The sequence below is a fragment of the Carassius auratus genome, unplaced genomic scaffold (genome assembly GCF_003368295.1).
Source record: "Carassius auratus strain Wakin unplaced genomic scaffold, ASM336829v1 scaf_tig00029564, whole genome shotgun sequence".
Classification (NCBI taxonomy): domain Eukaryota; kingdom Metazoa; phylum Chordata; class Actinopteri; order Cypriniformes; family Cyprinidae; genus Carassius; species Carassius auratus.
Genome location: NW_020525776.1, coordinates 6,937 through 30,499, shown reverse-complemented (window position 1 = coordinate 30,499; position 23,563 = coordinate 6,937). Strand labels below are relative to the sequence as shown.

Below are 23,563 nucleotides of genomic sequence, written 5' to 3'. Positions count from 1 at the left end.
AGAATACATGTATTATGTATGCTGACGGGCTCAATGATAAGGATTTTCCCTGCTGGCTCAGTAGTTCAGATTTGTGTTTGGCCTGCCAACATTTTAACTGTCACCCACCACAAAGGAAAGGATCCATTTTTATATTCATGCTTTTAAAAGGAAGGTTCTTCGTTGGCATCTATGGTTCCATGAAGAACTTTAACATCCACGGAATCCTCCAGTGCACAAATGATTCTTTATAGTGGAAGAATGTTATTTTAAAAAGTTCTTCACTCTAAGAATTTTTTTTTTTTTTTTAAGAGGGTTCTACTGAAAATTTCTCTGGGGAATCCAAATAGTTCTTATATGGAATCACAGCAAAACCCGCTATAGTAACCTTTCTTTTTAAGAGAATAGCAATGAGTTTTTACTGTATATTTGCTATAAATATTTTTTCATTAAATGTTACATTTTATTTTTTTATTGAGTAAAATTATTTGATTATGATTGCAAGAAAACAACATGCAACAAGCTGGAAGTGATTCAGCTAAAATGTAATGTAATTCATTTCTGCTGAAAAACAATGGCTTACACGTACAATTTCCTAGCAATTTCTGAGTGAAATTGTTTGTTTTGTCAAAGTACAAAGAAATGGCAAGTAATGAATTAAATTAAACATGACATTTTAAAGTAAAAAAAAAGTCATAAATAGTATTTTTAAGGTGTACTCCAGTAATCTTTTACATTAATTTTTTTATAACTTCGAAAAATATATTTTATAGTGTAGCCTACAGTGCAAAACATATTGGCATGTAGTTTTCAACACATTTTGATTCTGTCAAGTCATTTTATTTCAGATTTAACAAAAATGTATATTCGTTGACAAACAAGATGAATACAGCCAAACGCTTAAGTGTGAAATCATCATAATAATGGATGTACAAAACTAATGATTTGTGAATTTGAAATCAGTATAAAATTGTCATCCACTTTTCTAGTGGTCATCCTTGTTGTTTAGGTCTGTGTTGTTGGTTTTCGTTCTTTCGCTTTTGTCTGTGTGAGGACTTGTATGTTATGTGCCCTGTAACTGAAAATAGCACTGTATTTTCTCTTCGACTTTCTAATAATGGTCAAATCTGTTGGCCAGTCATGAGTCACTATCCCTCTCATTCGGTTCTTGCTTTATATAATTTTTATCTTGCATCAGGTCACGTTCATGTGTAAAAAAGACTCAACATATGAATGTGAATCATTCAGTGCAGGACAGCAAACAGACACAAATACTCCTCGCCTATGCAATTGGGACAGTGCCTAATTTCAAATTCAGCCTCCTTTAGTGAGGTGGACATATATGTGTGTTACATGCCCTGATTTTGTTCATTTTACAGTCAAGTTTTAGATCTTGTTGGGGATTATGTCAGTTTTAAATGTAACTATGAAATTTGTCATGATTTTGTGGGTATGTTTATACTCCAGTGATTTATATTTGTATTTAAAATGTTTTTATAAGTGGATGTTGTTTACATGTCTAACATAAACATTCATTTGGTGCAAATAAGTCCTGTGCTCAAGTGTTAACAGACTTGTAAATTTTACGCAGCTTAATGTAAAGGCTGTGTGCATTAATTAGCTCTCAACTCTGCGTTAGGTATTAGGCTAAATAAATAAATAAAGTGATGGCTTAATAAAAGACGATGGTGCGTGTTTTGTCCTAAATGCGCGCTCCTGTTACTAATTTTGTAAGTAATGAACAGGAATGTGATCATTTCTAATCCTGTTAAGCCTCAGACCAGCGGGAAAGTAATTGCATTAGAGTTTTTAATAGATGTCAAAACAAACCGCATTCTCAAGCGAGCGTCACGGGAGCGCGAGCCCCGCCTGCAGGGGGATTAGCACGCGCTAAACCTCAGCTCCGCGCGCTCCGTCAGGTAACGCCGTCCACGACTAACCTAAGCGCACAAACAAGGATAAATAAAAGCCGCCGCTTTGGTCTAATCTGGTTTTCGCGATACCAGCCGAGAGGTCTGCGTCTGGAGATGCAAGTTTCTACGCTCTGAACTGTCAGGTGGTGGTGTTTGGTGTGGTACATTTCTGAGTGAATCTGCGCGGTGGGTCGCGTCTTTTGGAGAAGACGATGTTCTTCATATTTGAGAGTGACGGGAGCGCTCGAGTCGGCGTAGCTCGCGGGGAATGACGCTTCAGACTTTGACCAAGTGTTATCAAGTTAATTACCTGATGGACTAAATGAAGAATGCCGCACGTTTGGGACTTCATTCTGATTCTCAACATTAATGTCATCATTGTAGAAGGTAAACTGTGTGTTCACATATGAAAACTCTCTCTCAGGACGCTTAAGATGTTTAACTGTTGACAGCTCTGTGGTTAATATAGCGGCATCTTCATTATGCTGGCATAATGCAGAAACATCCAAAGCTAAACAGATAGACTAATTAATCTTGTTCTCATAAAATTTACTGTCTGAAGCCATTGTTCACCGACTGACTAGTTGTATCTGGTTAATGCAGGCTTTTGCTGTTATCATGGTCTCCCAGTCTAACCAATGTGGTCTTCTGTTCGTCTAGCTGGTCTGAAAAGTACTCAAACCAGTCAGTTTGACCAGGCTGAGACTAGATAGGACCAACCAGCTAGTTTGGGCTGGGTTTAGCTCCCATGCAGCAGAGTGGTCATCTCAAAAATGAAAAGATTTGAAATGTAACTGCAGGGATTTGGAGAGAGGGGGCAAAAGATAACCATACGTTTCATTTCCTGCATGTTTTTTTTTTTTTTTTTTTTTGTATTCTTTGCTTAAAAAAAAAAAAAAAAAAAAAAAAAAAAAAAAAAAAACACCAAAAGAATAACCAGGGATTGGAAAAATATTATCTTAAACCAGATTGCAAATCTTTAGCATTGTTTGAGATGGCTTTACAGATTGGCCAAGCTGGTCTTCAGGTGGTCCACAGGATCTACTTGTCTATTCAGTAAAAAAAAAGTGTCCAAATGCTTTAAAATCAGCCAACAGGTCTGAAACCGGGAGATCAGCAAACCATCAGCTATCAACTAGTTCTCAATTCTTTTCATCTTTGGTGTTTCTCTTCTCAGATAATCGTTCTCCGATGAGTGCAAACATCTTAAAGTGATATTAAACATCACAAGAAAATGCATTTCATTGCTTAGAAATATAAAAGGGGAAAAAAAGGCAAAGAAAAAAATACTAGATGAGAATATAAAAAAAAAAAATCAATGTAAAGATGTTGTCAGTGAGTCCTAAGCCTCAGAGTAAAGCTCATCTAGAGCCTGTGAGTTTCTTCTGTTCTTCTGCACTATTGAGTTACCCAGTTTGTTTTGGCAGTCCAGAGTTTGACATCATCCTTTCTCCAGGGGATGGGCATCTGTGAAACACAAACACAAGTTAGATCTTCAAAGAGCTGGATCTGTGCATGAAGGGTTTCTACAGAAAAGCTGGTAATATGTCTGAAAGGAAGTTGACGTGTGATCTGAGGTCAAGCTAGTACAAAGGGGACGACGGCTGTGAGGAGGAGAGAGCGAGAGAAAAAAGATGCTACCTGCTTAAAAGCATGAGGTTTATTTTCCTCATTCCAGCCAATAATATCAAAGTGATCCATGCATGTCAGAAACGTGCGGTGTAAAATAACATACAAGCCCTTTTAGGTTCAACTCGGTATTGCACTGGGAGACACACACAACAGACAGGATACACTGGTATAGCGGGGCTCCATTCAAGTGTCAGCATTTCACAAATCTCCCAGCGTATGAATCTCAGCACCTGCACTTACAGCAAATCCACGGCCTTCGGTGCTTAGATACAGCAGACTGTAGCCTCAGAAATAGTGGCTTCCTACGATTCACATAAGTGAAAGTGCACAAGCTCCTCATATCTCAGATACAGATGCCGATATGTTCATGACGGGCACATCAAAGCGACCTGGCTTGAGAGCAGAGCCGTGGTGTATTAAAGAGCAGCCCTGAGTGCTTGACTTGGCAGTGGATATGATGCAAGCCGCAGTCTGAAGCCAGAGGGAGAGAGGTGAGGGGAATAGTGATGTGAGATAACCGAGTGAATTCAGAATGCTGGAGTCTGCTGCCTCTGTGACCTACTTTCCTGCCGTCAAGGCCCAGAGCAGAGCATCCAGGATGCATCTGTCGTCATCACACAAATGTGCTTTATTTGCTTGCAATTAAGCGGTGCTAGGCAAATATTGACTTTATAAATTTGCATGCTGTTTTTTTTTTTTTTTGTCAAATCCATCAAGTTTTGCCTCAAAAAAGACTTTTTAACTGTGCCTTGAAGCAGACAACTTCATCGTCTCATTTGACAGCAGAAACATCTCTCGGCGGGGAGCTGGGGTCTATTACAGGTGTGACTGTATTTTCAAAGAGCAGTGGGTGAATGATGTGTGGATCTCTTCTTTTCCCGCAGCACAGCCAGTGTCATCAAAGCTGCACGATGGTTGGTGGGCATACAAAGATGTTGTCCAGGGGAGCTTTATACCAGGTAAGCCTTTCAAAAAAGCAAAGAAAACCATGTGAGAGTATGCAGAATGTGTCTTGTCAAGAGTCATGCTGCTAAGACTCGCAAGATATGCGCCGGGTGATGCTTTATTCGCAGAAGCTTTGTGTGCTTGACATATAGCACATGAAGCTCCAGGGTGCCAATGAATATCTTATTCAGCTTGATTCACACGTTTAATGTATGTATGCGGTGTGAAGGAGATGATTTAACACAAATCAGGGTGAAAAGTTATTTAACGGTACTTTGCACATGCATCATAATTTATAGCTTAAATGGGGAGTTTATAGTGCTAACATTTCAACACTAGATTAGTTAGCCTGATATGTTTAAGGTCGCTAAATGATGCAAGCAAGATTATTTTAAAGGTAACTTTAAGGTTGAAATTTTCTGTGCCGATAGCATCACCAAAATAAAATGGTTTGCAGAAGTAATGATTTTTAATCAATTTTCCCAGACAGACTGTTACTTTTTTCAGCAAGTGACAGTAAAAAAAATTATGTTAAAAAGGGTCCATTGCAAAAATGTTGTTCTTTTGAATTTTATTATTATCTAAAATTCATCACAGTCTCCACAATATATTAAGCAGCACAACTGTTTTCAACATTGATAATATTAAGAAATGTTTCTTGAGCAGCAAATCAGCAAATTATAATGATTTCTGAAGGTTCATGTGACACTGAATACTGGAGGAATGATGCTGGAAAGTCAGCTTTGCATAACAACAACAAAAAAAATTGTAAAATATTAAAATAAAGCAGTTATTTTAAATCATCAGAATTGTTCACAATATTACTGTTTTTAATGTATTTTTTATATTTAATAAATACACCTTTTGTATGGAGCCAAAAGAGTCTCAATAAAGATAAATGCACACACTACATTCACATATGCACACACAGGATTCATTCATGCACACACATGATTCATAAATACACACAGGATACACAAATGCGCACAAAATTTACAAATACACACACAAAATTTTAAAAGCGCAGAAGATTCATAAATGCATACAGAATTCAGGAATGCACACAAAATTCAGAAATACACACACAATTCAGAAATGCAAACAACATTTACAAATGCACTGAAGATTCACAAATGCACAGGACAAGATTCAGAAATGTATTTCTGATGCACACACACATTTATCTTGATTTACAAACTGCTTGCAGTCTGTGAACTTCACTGCATTTGTGTGTGAATTTTGAGACTCCCCTGACTTGGCTTGACACACAAATGCTTTTTTTTTTTTAAACCGGCAATGATCAGCAACCAATCAGATATATCCCTTGTTTTAGCCAATCACAAGAACACACTCCAGGTGGGGGATTGTTTACTTATAAGCCAATCACATAAACCCTGTTCACGCAGCTTGATATGCCTGTGGTGTGGCATATTATAGCCTACTTATCTATGAAAATACAGATGTTTAGATTACAATTCAGGTTTATTTTTTATTATTTTTTACAAAATATAAATTAAAAAATGTCTCAATACATATAGCCCAGTGACTGCAGAAAAAACGTTAACCATGGATTCCTAAATTTGCAATAGGCAATTATTTCATTTTATTGAAATATTTTAATGAAAGTAAAAGAAAAAAAAAGAAATTACACCTTTTTTAATATTTAAATATATCTAAATATTCTTTTGGATGCAATATAGAAGTCACTTTAATTATAATATTCAGTCCCTACATGAAGAGAGAGTCAGTGGTCTGCTGCAAGAGGAAAGTGACTCTCTGGCTGCGCAAAGTGAGTCGCCGGCTGCGTGAGGAAAGTGAGTCGTTCGCTGAGGAAACTGAGTTGATCGCTGCGTGAGGAAAGTGAATCATTCGCTGAGGAAAGTGAGTCGTTCGCTGAGGAAAGTGAATCATTCGCTCAACTTTGCTGCGTGAGGAAAGTGAATCGTTTATTGAGGAAAGTGAGTCGCTCGCTGCGTGAGGAAAGTGATTCGTTCGCTGCGTGACTCGTGAGGAAAGTGAATCGTTCAATGAGGAAAGTGAGTCTTTTGCTGCACAAAGTGGGTGTCCGGCTGCGCAAAGTGAGTCTCCGGCTGCGTGAGGTAAGTGATTCATTCGCTGAGGAAAGCGAGTCGTTCGCTGCATGAGGAAAGTAAATCGTTCACTGAGGAAAATGATTCGTTCACTGTGTGAGGAAAGTGAGTTGTTCGCTGAGGAAAGCGAGTGTTCGCTGATTGGCTTATAAGTAAACAATCCCCCACGTGGAGTGCATTCTTGTGATTGGCTAACACAAGGGAGATATCTGATTGGTTGCAGATCATTCCCTGTTTAAAAAAAGGCATTTGTGTGTAGAGCCAAGTCAGGGGAGTCTCAAAATTCACACACAAATGCAATGAAGTTCACAGACCGCAAGCAGTTTGTAAATCAAGATATATGTGTGTGTGCATCAGAAATACATTTCTGAATCTTGTCCTGTGCATTTGTGAATCTTCAGTGCATTTGTAAATGTTGTTTGCATTTCTGAATTGTGTGTGTATTTCTGAAATTTGTGTGCATTTCTCAATTTTGTAAGCATTTGTGAATCTTCTGTGCTTTTAAAATTTTTTGTGTGCATTTTTGAATTTTGTGCGCATTTGTGTATCCTGTGTGTGTATTTATGAATCATGTGTGTGCATGAATGAATCCTATGTGTGCATATGTGAATGTAGTGTGTGCATTTATCTTTATTGAGACTCTTTTGGCTCCATACTTTTGTGAGCATAGGAGACTTGGTACAAAAAAATAAAAAAATCTTTCTTACCCCAAACTTTTGAATGATAGTATATATGTCATGGCTGATTTTCTGATGTCAAATATGTAGAATTATGCAGAATAGCTTTAAAAACTGTAGTCATAATCGAATTGTCCGAAATATTAAATAACTGAACATGCAAGGGCAGAACACTGTGATTGGTGGATGAATGAATTCTCCCCATATCTTCTTCTGCGGGTGCAGATCCCACGTGGGCCTGGTTATAGCTTAATCTATTTTTACAGCTGGTGGTCTCAACTGATTAATGCTTACTATTGCAGATGATGTCTGAGACACTTTATACATTTTATTCGAAGTACTTCATTATGTAGTCAGTCAGAGTAATGTATGTAGGCAGCAAAGGAGCCCTTTGAACACTGACAAGGACTGTAATGGTAATTTCCTTTTAGTATGCTTAAAAGCTTTTAATAAAGTAGATATCTATAGGGCACAGAACCATACAACTCCTACTTATTTATGAGGAAGGGTCTTTATATTCCCAAAAAGTAATGCTTGATCTACTTACTGTACAAGGACGTGTAGTGCAGCATCAATCTGAGTTGTAGGGGATATCAAGTAAGCCCTATAGCAACTCATAAATATATGTATTGCACATAAATTTACCTCTTTATTAAGTGTTCTGCAAGGGAGAAAAACTCTCTGGCTTTAAATTGTGTAAATGTCCTTGAGACTTAAAAAGGACTGTGAAAGAAAGAAGATGAGAAAGCATTCAAATACCGAGCGTCACCCCTTTCCAAGAGCGTGTCCGGGTTCATTTCAAGGCAGTCCTCACAAGAAAAATACTCTTTTGCTTGTCCAAATGTTTTGAGAACACTGAAGGCTAAGGTTTAGTAGTAATCCTTTAAATTCATGTGTTTCCCAAAAGTGCTTGTGATGTGTTCACTTGTCAGAGAATATGTCAGTTACGGTTAAATCTGATCTTACTGTAAAATATGAGACATTGCACAGATGAAGTGTGGAGTTTCTGCAGCACCAAATGAAACAAAAAAACTGGATGTTTGTTTTCCGAATGTGTTTTGTGACCCCCTTCCCCGTCTGCCATTGGTCAGGTAAACCGATAGCCCACCGTCAAACTAACATCATTGGTTTAATCGCTGTTGCCTCTGTGTTCTTGTGGTTGGACACTTTTCAATTTGGGAATCAGCTTGACAAATTAGCTTCCTTATAGCTGGCTCTGCATATTAAACTGCAATAGGAGGAAGTATTTAACATTTGAAAAAAAATTACGCACATCAGCTTTAACTGTAAAGTGCTTTTACGATTGATTCATCATACTTACAACAGGAATAAAATGTAATTCTCAGTCACTTTGGTCATGCCAGTCACACAGATCAGCTTTCATATCGTATAAGGTCTAAGAGACTAATTTAAAGGGGGGGGGATGGGTGAAATGCTCGTTTTCACTCAATTTCCTGTTAATCTTGAGTACCTATAGAGTAGTACTGCATCCTTCATATCTCCAAAAAGTCTTTAGTTTTATTATATTCATAAGAGAAAGATAGTCTGTACCGATTTTTTCCCGGAAAAACATGACCGACTGGAGGCGTGACGTGTGGGTGGAGCTAAAGAATCACGAGCGCCAGTAGGCTTTTGCGTTGAGAGCGTTTGGAAGCTGTGACATTACCATGAGGGAAAAAAAAACATCATCCAAAACAAACCATGGCTAACAGTCAGATTCAGCGTATATTTATGATCCAGAATCAGATCCCGAGGCTGAAACTGAACGAGAGCAGCAGCAGCAACGACTCGCTCCGAGCGGGGCTTGAACCCGGGTCTCTGGCATGGGAGGGGACGCACTAACATGGAGGCAGAGATATTTGAAGCAGTTTTACTCACCGCATGCGGTTCCAACACACGATCGTGACCCTTTTTCGTTGGGATTGCATCATCCTTAAGAAATAAACTATGTGCAAATCCGTCGTCAAACTGGGCCTTGTTTGTAAAACAAGCAACTCCGTTGATGCTCTGTAAAAATAAACTCCATTCCTTAATGCTGTTTTTTTTTTTTTTTTTGGTAATCTGTGCAGGGTTGTCTTGCCCTGGCAACCAAAAACACTCTTCTTTTGTGACATTTCGTGACGCTCTGATCAGTGAATCTCTGTGCTCTGCTATACGGGAGCACGCGCTCTTCCGGCAGAAGTGCCCTTATAAGGAAATTCCGCTCCATCTAACGTCACACAGAGCCATACTCGAAAAAAATACTCCTACAAACGTACAACTTAATTTTTTTTAACTTTGTCCATGTTTAGCATGGGAATCCAACTCTTTAACAGTGTAAAAAACTCAGTATGCATGAAATAGCATTTCACCCCCCCCCCCCCTTAAGTTTAGGAGGAAGAACCTGTTTTCATTTTATAAATTTGTCTTCTCATCAGTTGACTGTGACGCTCCAAAAAGTCTCATGATTGACATGCATTGGCTATTTTCAGTCATGAACTTCAATTCACTCCAGTGAGAGACAAACCTTTCTTTAATGTGTGCATATTCATGAATGAATACTTCAGTCTTGTTTTTGGCATGCGCTCATTATATGCTTACATAGCTGTGGCAGGAAGTTTCTACATTGTTAATTGCGAGAGAACATCTCTTCTGTTCTCCTGAGGATCTCACTGAAGCTGCTACATGACATGTTCTGCTTTTGAAATTCATGTTAATAACTCATCTCGCGCTTGCACTAAAAACAACACGTTATATTTCGAAAACAAAATCAGAGACAGTCTTTGGGGTCAGCAAGTTTGGGTCTGCATGGATGGATTGAATTAATCAAAAGTTGCAGTAAAAATGTTCTATTCATCAAAGAATCCAAAAAAAGATAAATGGTGACCCGAAAGTGTGGAGAGATTTTCTTGCTTTTAACATTTAAAAATAAGCCATTATTAAGTGCTGGTCTGACGTTTCAGGTGATTGCATTTATGCGCTACTATTAGTGAAACTGAAGAAGCAATTCTCCATTATACTGTGATTAAATATTTGTTTGGCTATCTCCCATCAGCACTTGTGCATGAACAAACAAACAAAACAGTTCCTCTCTCTTCATCTGGAAAACTGCACTGTTGAATAATTTCTCAGATGCAGAAATGTGTAAAGTCAAGAGAAAGTGTAAGATGTAAATATTTGTAGCATTAAAATGAATGTACTGCTTCCAAATGTCAGACTTTATGCAACTTTGAGCATGATGTAACAGCAGCGCTCAGCCTCGAATTGTACTGTATGCTGTTTGGTTGATGTATTTGTCCCCTGTCATACCTAAAAAGCACTTCGAGAGAGTTCTCATTAATGTATTGAACCCAAAGCCAAATCTGGCACAGATCCCTGAGGATGAGGGTGGGTGCCATCTGTCTACCACTCATCAATTGCTACAGAAAAATCACTATATTACTCTGGATAGGACAGACTGGAAGCAGCAGAGCTCAAAATGCTCTGCGGACCTTAACAATGGATTCAGAATGAGTTTAGCTAAAAATACAAACAGACTCAGCGGGACCACAAACAGAAACTCAGGCTGTTGTTGTTGTGTTTTATTTTCGGATGCATGGCTTGTTATTTTGTTGTTGTTGTTTTGTCTGTCTTGTTTGCATTCTGATGGTACAGTGAATGGCTTTTATTTCTTTCCTATGCGTTCTCCAAATGTCCAGTCTGGGTCTGGGAGTATGTAAGTTTGGTGAACTGCTGCAAAAATCCACTAAAAGGGCATTTTGCTTTGCAGTAGCAACACATTGTGTACAGCTATCCACTGAAATTACCACAGTGACATATTTTCAATAGTGAATTGCACTCACTTAATTGTAGGGGACTCCAAAATTGAAAATATTCATAAAACTGTATAAATGTAATCCTTTCCATTCAAAGTGAATGCACATTTTAATGTACATCGCAATGTTGCGATGTTAACTTTGTGTGTGTGTGTGTTGTAATTTTAATATTGGTCAATCTTTTCATGTTTTAATAATCATAATCTTTATGTATCAGCTTATAAAAATATGCTTCCATATTTAGCCTGTACCTGGAATGTATCTGCAGTGTATGGAAGTTACAAGAAAAATAAAATCAAAATGAAATCTTGAGGAAGTGTCCCACAACAAAAGGAAAAGAGCAATAATCGATTAGCAATATAGCAAACTAAATTTACCTTTAGTTTGCTATATCGTATCTAATTAAAATTGGTTATGATATATAATTAGTTGTTATATTATTAGCAATTGTTATTTTACAGTATTTTACAGAAATATGACAGAAAGAGTTTGCTATACCAAAGTTGTCTATGGGAGAACATTATACTGGAAGCACACTGAGATTTTAGCAGAAATACATAGACAGTTGGCGTCCATTATCAGCTTATCAAATCACCCAGGATTTTAATATCGGTGCATCAGAGAGGATGGAAATCATTTGAATAAAAAAAGAAATAGACATAAATGTTTTTGGTGCAAAAAATCCCCCTGAAATATATGAGTATGTTCATATTTAAGTTTTTTGTATTTCTTCTATCTAAGATTATATAACTATTGTCTGACAACTTTGTGACTTTAGGATTTTGATATCTTGCGTTTTAAATTATAGGCTGAGCTAAGCCTACTTCCAAATAAGCACAAACGTCTTACTCGTTCCTCCCTTCAGCTTTATGAGGAGTTGCATATTCTGTCTCTCCTTGACATTTAAGAAAGCACCGAGAGAGACATTTGAGAAGTGAAAAAATAACAACAGACTCGACATAATGAGCTCAGTAGCTGTTAGGATGCCTGACAGAAGCAGGATTACACCTTAGTTAGATCACGGGTTTGGAAACAATCATTTATTTAGGTCACTGTACAAAGAGATGCTGAAAATAAATACAAATACAGCGTAGATAGCTTTCATGCATTCGACAGAGGAGAGCTTGTGTTATTCCACAGCTTACTCGTACAGCATAATCTTTGTCTCTAATGTGTTTTTACTCTTTCTAATTTAATACGGCAACACATCACGTAGCCCAGTCCAGTTTCACTCCCACAGAGCTGGACATGATGAGAGGAAAATCAGGCCAGGGGATCACTTGTTCATGCTGGATAAATCTGCTTATAATCTCAGCCTATGGGGACTAAAGGTGATACTGTCTTTACATTGAAGCATCCGAGCTCTCGGTGATCTAATGAGGATGACGAGGCCAGTGTGGAGGTCAGGGTCACCGCACCATCTGCTCTTGCACTCCTGTCACTCACTCCACCTCAGGCTAGATTGTTCCCCCAAAAACCTGTCATCATTTACTCACCTTCATGTTACTTCAAACCTTTATGACTGATTGTTCTGTGGAGGATATTTTGGGAATTGTCTTTTGTTTGCTTGTTTTTCAAACAATTGAATCGAATGGTCTCCAATGGTCTGTCTGTCTTCCAACATTCTACGAAACATTTAGCGTCGCACAAAATAAAGAAAGTTATACACGTTTGAAATAACACAAGGGTGAGTAATTGATGACCAAAATCTAATTTTTAGCTGAACTTTCTCTTTAAGCCACAGGCGTTGGTCTCTTCCCTTAATCCGTCATGTTGATTTTAAATATGATAAATTAATTTTAAGGTTCAATGCACTAATAAAAGTCATTCCATTCGGCAATAAAGTTGTTTACTGTTCTAGGACTGTGAAACATCTCCGAGAATAAATTAATCATATAAGGTCAAGTATGTCCTTTGGCTGTGTGGCTAATGTGACTAATTCCATCTGTTTCTCTTTTTTTCTCGAGTTTGTTTTTGCGAAGCAAATCGCATTCACATGCAGTTCTTTCATTTGGATGCACGATAATGACCTCGTTTTCAAAAGAGAACCGGCGCTGCGCCTGGTAATTAAGTGTTGAAACTGATTGCTAGTCAAAAGGTTGTCTCAAAGGATATCAACCACTAGATCCAAACTCAAAAATAACATCACATAATAGATTGGGTTTGCAGAGGAAATTTGGGATGAGCAATTTGAGATAATCCCAAACATATCCCTCTCAAAACAGATCATGACCCATTACAAAACGGAAAATGCAACAGTCTACAGCTGAAAATTATTGCTCTGAACTCCACTTTTTGTGTTTATAATTTGCTAGTGCCATCTTTCTGGGGACTAGTTAACACTGCCTGGAACCTGTGTGCGATTGGGAAGAGACAGTCGCCGGTCAACATCGAAACCAGTCGAATGATTTTTGACCCCTTCCTCAATCCGCTTCGGCTCAATGCAGGGCAACGTAAGGTAAGTACTGGAAATGCTAAAGCTCTTTCTTAAAATATCACAGAATATGATTGACTGTTGCATCATAATCCTTTCCATAATATCTGTTTTAGGTCATAAAATAGCTATTTTTCACATGAATCGAACTGGTGGAAGATGGACCGTCACACATTATTCACTTCAGACCGATGTCCCATGATTCACTAGGATTTTGACAAGATCCGGCCACAAATCGTAACCCTAGTTTAATGGTCCATTTGTCAAATCTAATCACATTCTGTATTTACTTCTGTGGCTGTTGTGCACACAGCTCGTTTTGTGGTTTGTTCCTGAGTCTTAATTCATTTCGGTGACTATCTTATACACACCTATCGGCCAATGAAGCGGCTCCTCAATTATTTTTTGCCAAGCACAACAGTGAAGCTTTCCAAATGAAGCCTTTGAAGATGGCTAATGCACCACGACTGTCAGTTTGTCATAACAGTGCTGTAATGAGATCGCTAATTCTCTCTGGTGTGCACAACTGCTCGCCATTTGCTTTCAGTAAGGTGCACCTGCAGTCAGTCAGTCAGCAGATTAGTGTGACTAAACTCATTTACCAGACACAAATCCAGTGTTTGATTATCGATGTTCGGGGGACATCAGATATCACTCTGACCTCCTGAAGGGATTCGAGTGGTTATTGTCATACAGATCTTGAGGGCTTTATTCCACAGAGCGGGAGGGAAAGGAAGGAGTTAATTCCTCATTTAACATCCTGTTTTATGATTAATGCTGCTGTGCATCTGCTGGGGGAGATTAGGCAGGCTCACCATCTGTGCTGACAGGGCTGTCAGTGAAGAATTCTCCAGTGGAGCTCCAAGAGGTTGTGGTTATGGATGATATACCGTAGTTCATCTTCGCTTAATAATACATTGGTACACTAGACTTAGTCAGGAGCCTGAAATAAAAGTGTACTGCTGTTTTCCTCTGGAGGTTTTTCTGCTCTTATTTTCGGGAGACCCAATTACATTTATGTATGCATTGCTCCTTTGAGCTTGTTATGACTGTGCTCTCTTATGTGGGCAGTTGCATGTTATTCCTAGAGACAATTCCATTGGAGACCTAAATGTTCTCCATGAATTCAAGTCCGTTTGATTGGTTGGAGGCATTGCTTACTTGGAGGGCTGTTAAATAATGGAATTCATGCATTGAAACTCAAGGCTGTAATGGAAAAGTTTATGGTCTTTTTTTTTTTTTTTGATGGACTGTCTAGCGTTCATTTATTCACTCTTAAGTTTCTGAATTGAAGTATCGGATTTACTCGTTCTTGCTCATATCGGTGTTCAATAAAATAAATGTTCAAATTAGAAAAATCCTTTCCAACTGCAATAAAGAGAGTTTAAGTTAAAGTGTTAAAAATTACTGACAAACTAAAAATATTAGAATAACTAAAACTATTAAAATGACAAAAACACACAATACAATTATAAATGCAAAAATGAAAAAAAAAACTGATAATATAAAAAAGCCCATTTAAAATATTTTTATGTATTTTATACATATTTATCAAACTTGAAATAAGTAATACAAAAATAACACTGGTGAGATATAAAGTTGTTGTTATAAGAGATAAAGTTGCAATTAAAAATGTAAAAAATTAAGTCACTCTTTGCAAAATAAAAATGTGCCTTTAAGGGGTATAACAACTTGTCACTTGGTCACACCTTTCTACTTTCTTTACCCCTAAATGGTGCATAATAATACTGTTAAGAGTACATATTACTACTTTAAGGCACCAAATATATTACAAACGCATCCCTTTGAGGGTACTGTCCCACTAACAAGTGGTTGTACCCATAAAGGTACAGGTTTTGCACATTTTAATTTTTCTGACAGTGTATGTGATATAAAATAACAGTCATGCGAAAGAAGGTTGACTTCAGTTTCCATTCTCTGATTTGGAAATAAGCTTTCATAGTCTTGAGTTTTGGTGGACACTTGTGATTAATGCTGTTAATAATGAGTGTCACCCCTTGTACTGAAGTTCAGCTTAAGTTGCCATTGTATTCTGAATTATTTCAGGGCTACAGTTCAAAGTGATCGTAATAACCTCTTGCTAAGAATTTATCCTGATGAGACTTCAAGCTAAATGTATTGCCTCATTCTCATGTTCCTGAGGGATCAGACGTTCTTAAACTGTCTCCAGATCACAAATGAGCCAACTATATTCAACTCATTTGAAATCTGCCATTAGAATACACTCTTGAACGCTCTCACAGCTGTTTACAAAGATGTTCTGATCACTGGGGTGCCTTTACAAGACACATTTTGGCCTCAATTAGAAATCCTAAGCAGATATGTTACCACAAAGTAAAGACAAAGCATTCCAGCTGTTGTTTTCCATTTATAGGTATTCGTTTTTCAGCTTGGATGCATTTGCTTCATAATTCCTACCTCAGCAGTTGCACCTGACAACCAGGTTTACCTGAAAAAACCTCAGTCCATCAGTATCAAACAGTCGGTTTATTATATTCGAGCCTGTTTTTCCAGTAATTTCCTGTGCAAGAGGCATAACGTCTAACAGTGCGTATAATGCCTTTTAGCCTATCCAGGTGAAAACTGCTTCACCTTTGTCCTCCCAAATGTACTCGCTGTAAAATGGAATCACTTAATACGGTTTTATCAGGAAAGGTCAGAAATGAGGTGTAAGTAATTTGGTGTAAGGTTTACTTTGAAACCTTTTTTCTTTCTCGTAAAACATACTCCAATAATCAGTTTTATTTACAGCTTGTTTACATTGTAGGTTTGTTTTTCAGGTCAGTGGAACGATGTATAACACGGGCCGACATGTGTCCCTGCGCCCAGACAAGTCGCACCTGGTGAACATCTCTGGCGGGCCGCTGAGCTACAGCTACAGGCTGGAGGAGATCCGGCTTCACTTTGGCGCCGAGGACAGTCGGGGCTCCGAGCACCTGCTCAACGGCCAGGCCTTCCCTGGAGAGGTGAGGCAAAGTGAAATGCATCACTTCTGTGGGATTCAATTAAACCTGTCCTCCTTCAAAGGTCTGGATGGGGCGACAAACCCTTGAAGTGCTGGCACTGAAGTTAATGAAATAGGCAAAATTCTGCATCAGTTTTGCACCAGAAAAAAATATCTACTTCCCTGAGACCATTTTCTTCGACAACATGAAATATGAAAAAAAAAAGAGTTAGACAAAGACCACAATGAAATCTTATTTGAGGAGATCAGAGAGAAATATTCCAAAGCCAAGTCAACTGTTGCAAATTTCACTGGAGTGATAAATTCACTATTTCCCACAAAACGTGTGCATTGTACGGTGTCACTGAGTTTGCATTAATAAAGTCTTTTTATTCAGGATTAAAGGCCAAAGGATTATGGAAATTCCTATCTTAAGATGTGATTGTGCTTTAAGAAGGAACTAGATAAAAGCGTAAAGCAGTGGGTCCTCTTCCAGATTGCACAGTCGGATATGAATTGGTCTTGTGCTGGAAATGTTCATTTTAATAGTGAGGAAAAACCCCATCCAACACACAGGTGCTTCTTAAAGCTTTTGTGGAGCCTAGTTTTTATCTCTCTTTGATTGTCTGAATCTATTCCACTATTAAAAAAAATTATAAAAATGCAGTGCATGCATAAAGTGACTTGAATAACTTGCTCATATGATTTTTTTTTTGGAGTGACAGTCAAAAATGTAAGGGTTATCTTGGTCATGTAATGAAGAAGAATGAAATTCTGAATTAAGAAATTGTATTATTATTGTTATTTTATACACAAATTGTTGGTCAGTAAGATATTTATTTATTCTTTTATTCAACAAAGATGCATTAAATTGATCTGTCCTATCGTGATAAAGGTGAAAATGGCAAGAAATATATATATATATATTTTAATATATTTAATATATAAATATATATATATATATATATATATATATATATTTTTTTTTTAAGTAACAGTAAGGACCATTATTCTGTTAAAAGTTATAATGTTCCACAAAACTGTTAAGCAGCCAACAGCCTTGGAGAGCACAAGAGACTTCTATAAAAGTGTTTAAAAAAAAAGGATGTGCGTGTGTGATCATACCAATGATTTTTTGAAAGAAATTTAAACAATTTAATCTATAGTTTTGTTTTTTTAAAGATAGCCCTTTTTTGTTTTTGAGACTCTTGTCATTGACTCTCATACTGAAACAGAGCAAACAATTCTTAATGTACAACAAGAGCCAGATTTCAAACGGTCAAGACCACCAGTCGGTGCCAGGAATATCAAATCATTTTAATGAGTTAAGACTTCATCTTATTGTGGCGCAAAGCTGTGCGGCCCTCTCAGATCCTCACCTCACCTCTGATTTCACTGAAGTCAGCAGCTTCACTTCATTTTCCTAATCCAAATGAGGTTATATGGGTAGCAGCTTTCCAACAACTTCATTTTGAAGCTGACAAGCAAGCTCATTATAACTGATGACTGAAGCATATTTTCTAATGAGTTCCAATGCAATTTTGAGCCACTGAAAATTAAGCAGCAGCTTTCCTGGCTTCCATCTCTCTGCTTTGATTGAGCTGCGCTGAAAGAACGATAAAGCAGGATGGAGGAGCATAAAGGAGCTTCGTAATGGTCCCATTAACAATTCATTAACAATTTATACACCACATTCAGCAAAATATTTATACGGATTAATGTACTGACCGTCATTACAGTGTCACACGAGATTACAAGCTGACACAATGGAAATTAATAGTTATATCCAGTCATATACAGACACTGTATGGGCATGTTTTATGCATTACAGGATTTCTTTTTTTTTTCAAGCATAGCACTGCCAAATATACACTCAATGTGTTGGCCTCTATTCACACCTAACAGGTGTTTGTTATCCAGGAAGTGTTTTGTTTTGTTTTTTAACTGGAAGTCACACTTTATTTTTTCCTTTATTTTTTTTTTCACAGGTGCAGCTCATCCATTATAATCAGGATTTGTATTTAAATTACAGTGATGCCGTCCGGAGTCCTAATGGAATAGCAGTTGTTTCTATCTTCATGAAGGTTAGTAGTCTCAGCTGCTTCAAGTTTACACAATGAAAGGTGACGATTCATTAATTAGCCTTAAACTGCATTAATCTTTAGCAAACATTAAATAGACTTAAGAGATCAGAAGTTTGTGTCCAGTCAGATATGAATGTGTGGTTAATTAAAAGTGCTTGAATGTGCATTTGAATGTAAAAGGGATTGAATGTCGAAAAGTTTTTTAAGCATTATATAATATATGAATGGTTTTCATTTTACGTCAAACTATAAATAAATTCTGAATAAAAACTTAACATGGAATAATCTAATAGATTAATAATCTAATAGACTCTGATATTAGCTTTTAATCAGTTTTTGCTCAGTTCTAAAAATCTAGATAATTTAATAATGAATAATGCAAAAAGAAAAAAAAATAAGACTGCAGTATACTGCATCAGTTGTTTCATATCATCTACATTCATTATGCATCAATGCTGCTCATGTTTCTTGAAGGAAACAAACCATTCCTTTTTAAGCAATTCCACATAACATTTAAATTATTTATATGAATCTAAATGATTGAAAACAAAGTTTACTTCAATGACAAACGAGAGTCATATTTTTGATGGGTGCAAAATGAATAAAAGGCATTTCTGAGAAAAATTCTCTTGGGTAAAAAAATGTGCATTCTGGACCAGAACATTTTTGAATGACAGCCAGGATGCAATATAACCACAAAAATATTTTAATAATTTTTTTTTCAGAGTCATATCTTCATTATTAATCATCAATATTGCACTTATCAATATTGAATATCTCATTGTTTGTGCATTGTGTGCTTGCAAGGTGCAGTGTAACTATTCTTATTTGTAAATGTGGGGAAAGAAATGCCTAAAACTATTCCTATATTAACTCTTAAAAATAAAATAAATATTGTAACCTAAAAAGAGCTCTGTGAAATATGTTTAATTTCTTGACCTGTTTGGCTTCACACAGATGATGGCAAACAACAGCGTAAATAAAACTGGCAAATGGTCAATCCATATGAATTATTCATGCCCCAGTGCATGCTGGGAAAGGCGAGAATGGGATTGAATGAACCACTAATCCATTTTTTCAGAGCAGGCCTATTTGAGCTAAAAATACAATGCAATGCTCAGAGCTGCTCTGGAATTACTTGTTCCTGAGAGTTCAGGATATATAAATATACTTTATAAGGCATATTATGTTAAAATAATGTCTGATTTAAAATTTCTAAATTTCTTAAATGAACATTTGGTTACACTCTGTTTTAAGGTGTCCTTGTTACAATTTAATTATACATGTTAAGTACTGAGTAATAACTACAATTAACTACATGTACTTACTAAATGGTAAGGGTTTGGTTTAGGGTTACTTGCATGTAATTAAATGCATAATTTATTCTGATTATAATAGTAAGTACATGTTATGTGTAACAAGGACACCTTAAAATAAAGTGGTAATGAAAATTTAGTAAATTAATTAATTTAAAAACTGCAAACTGAGTTTTGTCTTGATTTTTGTTTGTTAACCACTAAAGAGAGATAATGGTGGAGATTCCTCTGCATTTAAGCTCATCACACAGCATGCCATGATCAGACTCACGGATCGCCTCCCTGACTCTGTGAATCGTGACTGCTGTGTAAATTGAGGCAGAACTGCCACAGTCCAGATGAAGGCCTCCTCGTTCACTTTCATCCCTGATCGCAGCGATCGTGTTGACGGGGAATCTCCAGCATTCTGCTACTAATGAAGGCACATGGATGAAAGCCATTCATCTTCAGTACATGGAAAAAAAAAAAACACGTCCAGATGCCCCTAGAATAAATTCTACTAGACTGTTATTGATTATACTTTTGATATGGTGAAGCCGTAATGAAATATCTCAGCAGTAAGTTAACGGTCATGTCATTTGTGATTAATGCTTAAAACAAAACCGTCTTTTATGAAACTCTGCTTTTTCATCAGAAAAGCTGCAGATGCCAGGCTTTAAGTAATGTTGTCTTTGAAATGTGACTCTTCAGATTTCAGAGCCTACAAATGTATTTCTAAACCGCATGCTGAACAGAGAGACCGTCACGCGGATTACATATAAACGTAAGTGTCTGCAAAATCCCCATGTCTTTGATAACGTCAGTGGCCTTGGGAGCTCCTGTTCACACTTTTTAACTATTAAAAGTTGCTTTTGATGGCATTAAACTGAATTAAAAAAAAATTTTAGTAGCATTAAATTGAATTTATATGAATATTGTTAACATTAAATTACATTTGATTGAAAACTGCTTGCATCTGTATTTTTATGTCAAGTGGTTTCCTCAGTCTGAGTGTGAATTATTGCTTTTCTGCACAGGCTTTCATCAGTCTTAATGAAAAATGATAGGCTAAACAAACTTGGCTTTGTATTACCACCTGGTGGTCTTGGATAAGAAGTGATATTTTATTTCTCTCAGTTTTGACATCAACAAAAACAAAAAAATAATAATAAAAGTGATATTAAAATATAATTGTACTGAAGGAATGTTGACAGCTTTTATAGTGATGAAAGCTGTTGAATATTTTATTGTAAGTTTGTGTGAGATTCACCTCATCCCGCTGACTGTTTTCATATCTGTTCAGATGATGCATACTTACTGATGGGGCTTGATATTGAGGAGCTGTATCCCGAAACCTCCCGCTTTATCACATATGAAGGGTCGATAACTATTCCACCGTGCCTTGAGACAGCAACCTGGATATTGATGAATAAGCCAATTTACATCTCACAGATAGAGGTGAAATGCTAAAAACACTTTAAAAGATTACAAAAGCATTTTTTCCAAATGTTATTACACTTTAAATTAACGATTTTCTTTATTCATACATATATATATATATATATATATATATATATATATATATATATATATACATATATATATATATATATATATATATATATATATATATATATATATATATACACACACACACACACACACACATATAATATATATTATAATAAATACGGTACATTATAAATGTTTTTACTGCCACGTTTGAGCAATTTAATGCACATTTTCTGAAGAAAAGCTGAAAAAAATATTAATTGATTTTTTCAAAAATAATTTCTATTATATTCTATTATTTCAGATGCAGTCCCTTCGTCTCCTCAGCCAGAACCAGCCGTCTCAGATCTTCCTCAGTATGGGTGACAACATGCGGCCGACGCAGCCACTGCACCAGCGCTGCATCCGCACCAACATCAACTTCAGTCAGAGACGGGACTGTCCTAACAACCGTGTGCTGAGGCCGCAATACAGAGGTCTGTGTCACACTTCCCATCAGTAACTCTGTGTCACAAATGCATGCATGCTGCGCGCAATAAAGCTGAGTGCTCAAATTAGACACTTAAGATTATTGCTCTCGAAACAGATGGAAATGACACATTTGTCTGTATGAATAAGTGTTTTAAGTGCTTCCCAAAGAAAGTCATCTGACAGCACATTCTCTACTTCTGTTTTCAGTGAATGAATGGCTTCTGAAATAACAGCTTGACGTGGATTAGTTACTACAACGATCTGGTAACAGCTGAAGAATATGGCCAACAGAGCGAAAAATGGGTTACATACAATGAGATGAAGAAAACGGACTTAACAGAGGACTCTACAATAAAAAAAAATCTCTATATAATTACTTTTAAACTTGTTTATATGTTTCTAACAATATATTTCAAACACATTGAAAGCAGTTGCTAAGAGTATTGCGTCAGACAGGTCTGGTTCTCAGTGACACTGGGTCTTGAGGTACTGTCTGCTCTTCTTCTTTGCATCTGAACAGCAGGTGCAATCAAGCCTTGTTGCAGCGAGTGGAAAACTACGTTGATTTGATCTTTACTTTGACAAGAGGCAAACAAAAGGATTTCAAGCCTATATCTTGGACTATTCGGAGCATGTTGCCTTCTTTATGTAAGTGTTTACAGTGCTAAATGAGTTGAGTGATATCTGCCCGATAAATCCTTCTCTTTCTCTTTACTTTTTTAAATTATGTTTTTGGAATCATGGGTAGACATGGGTATCATGTTGATGCCAGTGGATTGTCAAAATAAAATTAATGAAAAAGTCAGTCTGTTGAATACTATTATAAAATTGTTGATGTAGTGCTCAAGCTTCCAGTTGGATTATATAATGGATTTTAGATATGAATATTTATAGGGTGATGAATGTGTAATAGAGTGTGTTACAGAAAACAGACAAATCTGGTCAGATTTAGCATCGAAAACTGCTATATTTTGTTGGATTTACAGAATGATGAGCATTTAAATAAAATGCATTTTTCAAATGTCTCAATTCTCATACTTGTATAGGTTCTCATTCAGTGTAATTTTATACATATGTATACCATTAATAGGAATAGGCTATATAATTTAAGATATGATCTTATGCAGCATGCTGTACTAAAAAATAATAATAATAAATAGCACAGATTTTACAGTTATTAAACATACTGAAAAGAGTAGAAAACTATTTTAAAATCTGGCAAATAGTGGTTGCCATGAAATTTGACCAATTTTTTTGTTGATATACACGACAGCACAAAAAAAAAAAAGATTTAAGATTAAGATTTTTATGTCTTTGAAACAAGTCTCTAATGCTCACCAGGGCTGCTCACATTTAATAAATAAATAAAAATCTGTAAAACAGTATACCAATTCACAATAACTTTTTTTCTATTTTTAATGTATCCCTTAAAAAAAATATAAAAGTAAATTATCACATCGTTTTAAAATGTGATTCATTCAGGTGATGGCACAGCTGAATATTTAGCAGCCAGTACCTTGGTCATTTTAACGCATCCTAGCTGAATAAAGTACATTTGAACAGTGTGTGTGTGTGTGTCTATATCTATCTATCTATCTATCTATCTATCTATCTATCTATATATATATATATATATATATATATATATATATATATATATATATATATATATATATATATATATATATAATATATATGAGAACTATTTTTCTAAACCTACCTAAACTGGGGAGATTTAGTTGCTAAATCAGACGGAATGTATTCAGTTTTAC

At 36.4% G+C, this 23,563-nt stretch overlaps 1 protein-coding gene across 1 annotated transcript; it reads left to right on the top strand.

The window, feature by feature from the left end:
* The first annotated feature begins 1,814 nt into the window (after nt 1-1,814).
* LOC113079859 (carbonic anhydrase-related protein 10) lies at nt 1,815-22,816 on the top strand. The gene is made up of 9 exons (XM_026252081.1): nt 1,815-2,279; nt 4,409-4,483; nt 13,346-13,488; nt 16,266-16,451; nt 18,418-18,513; nt 20,520-20,592; nt 21,112-21,266; nt 21,625-21,796; nt 21,999-22,816. The coding sequence occupies exons 1-9, from the start codon at nt 2,222-2,224 to the stop codon at nt 22,019-22,021; spliced, it is 981 nt and encodes a 326-aa protein (XP_026107866.1). The 5' UTR covers nt 1,815-2,221; the 3' UTR covers nt 22,022-22,816.
* The last annotated feature ends 747 nt before the right edge of the window (nt 22,817-23,563 follow it).

Excerpts from the sequence above, each read along its gene's own strand:
- LOC113079859 (XM_026252081.1), top strand. The coding sequence starts at position 2,222 with ATGCCGCACGTTTGGGACTTCATTCTGATTCTCAACATTAATGTCATC. Across the intron at positions 16,452-18,417 it reads GCCAGGCCTTCCCTGGAGAG|GTGCAGCTCATCCATTATAA; the intron begins GTGAGGCAAAGT and ends TTTTTTTCACAG. Across the intron at positions 18,514-20,519 it reads TTGTTTCTATCTTCATGAAG|ATTTCAGAGCCTACAAATGT; the intron begins GTTAGTAGTCTC and ends GTGACTCTTCAG.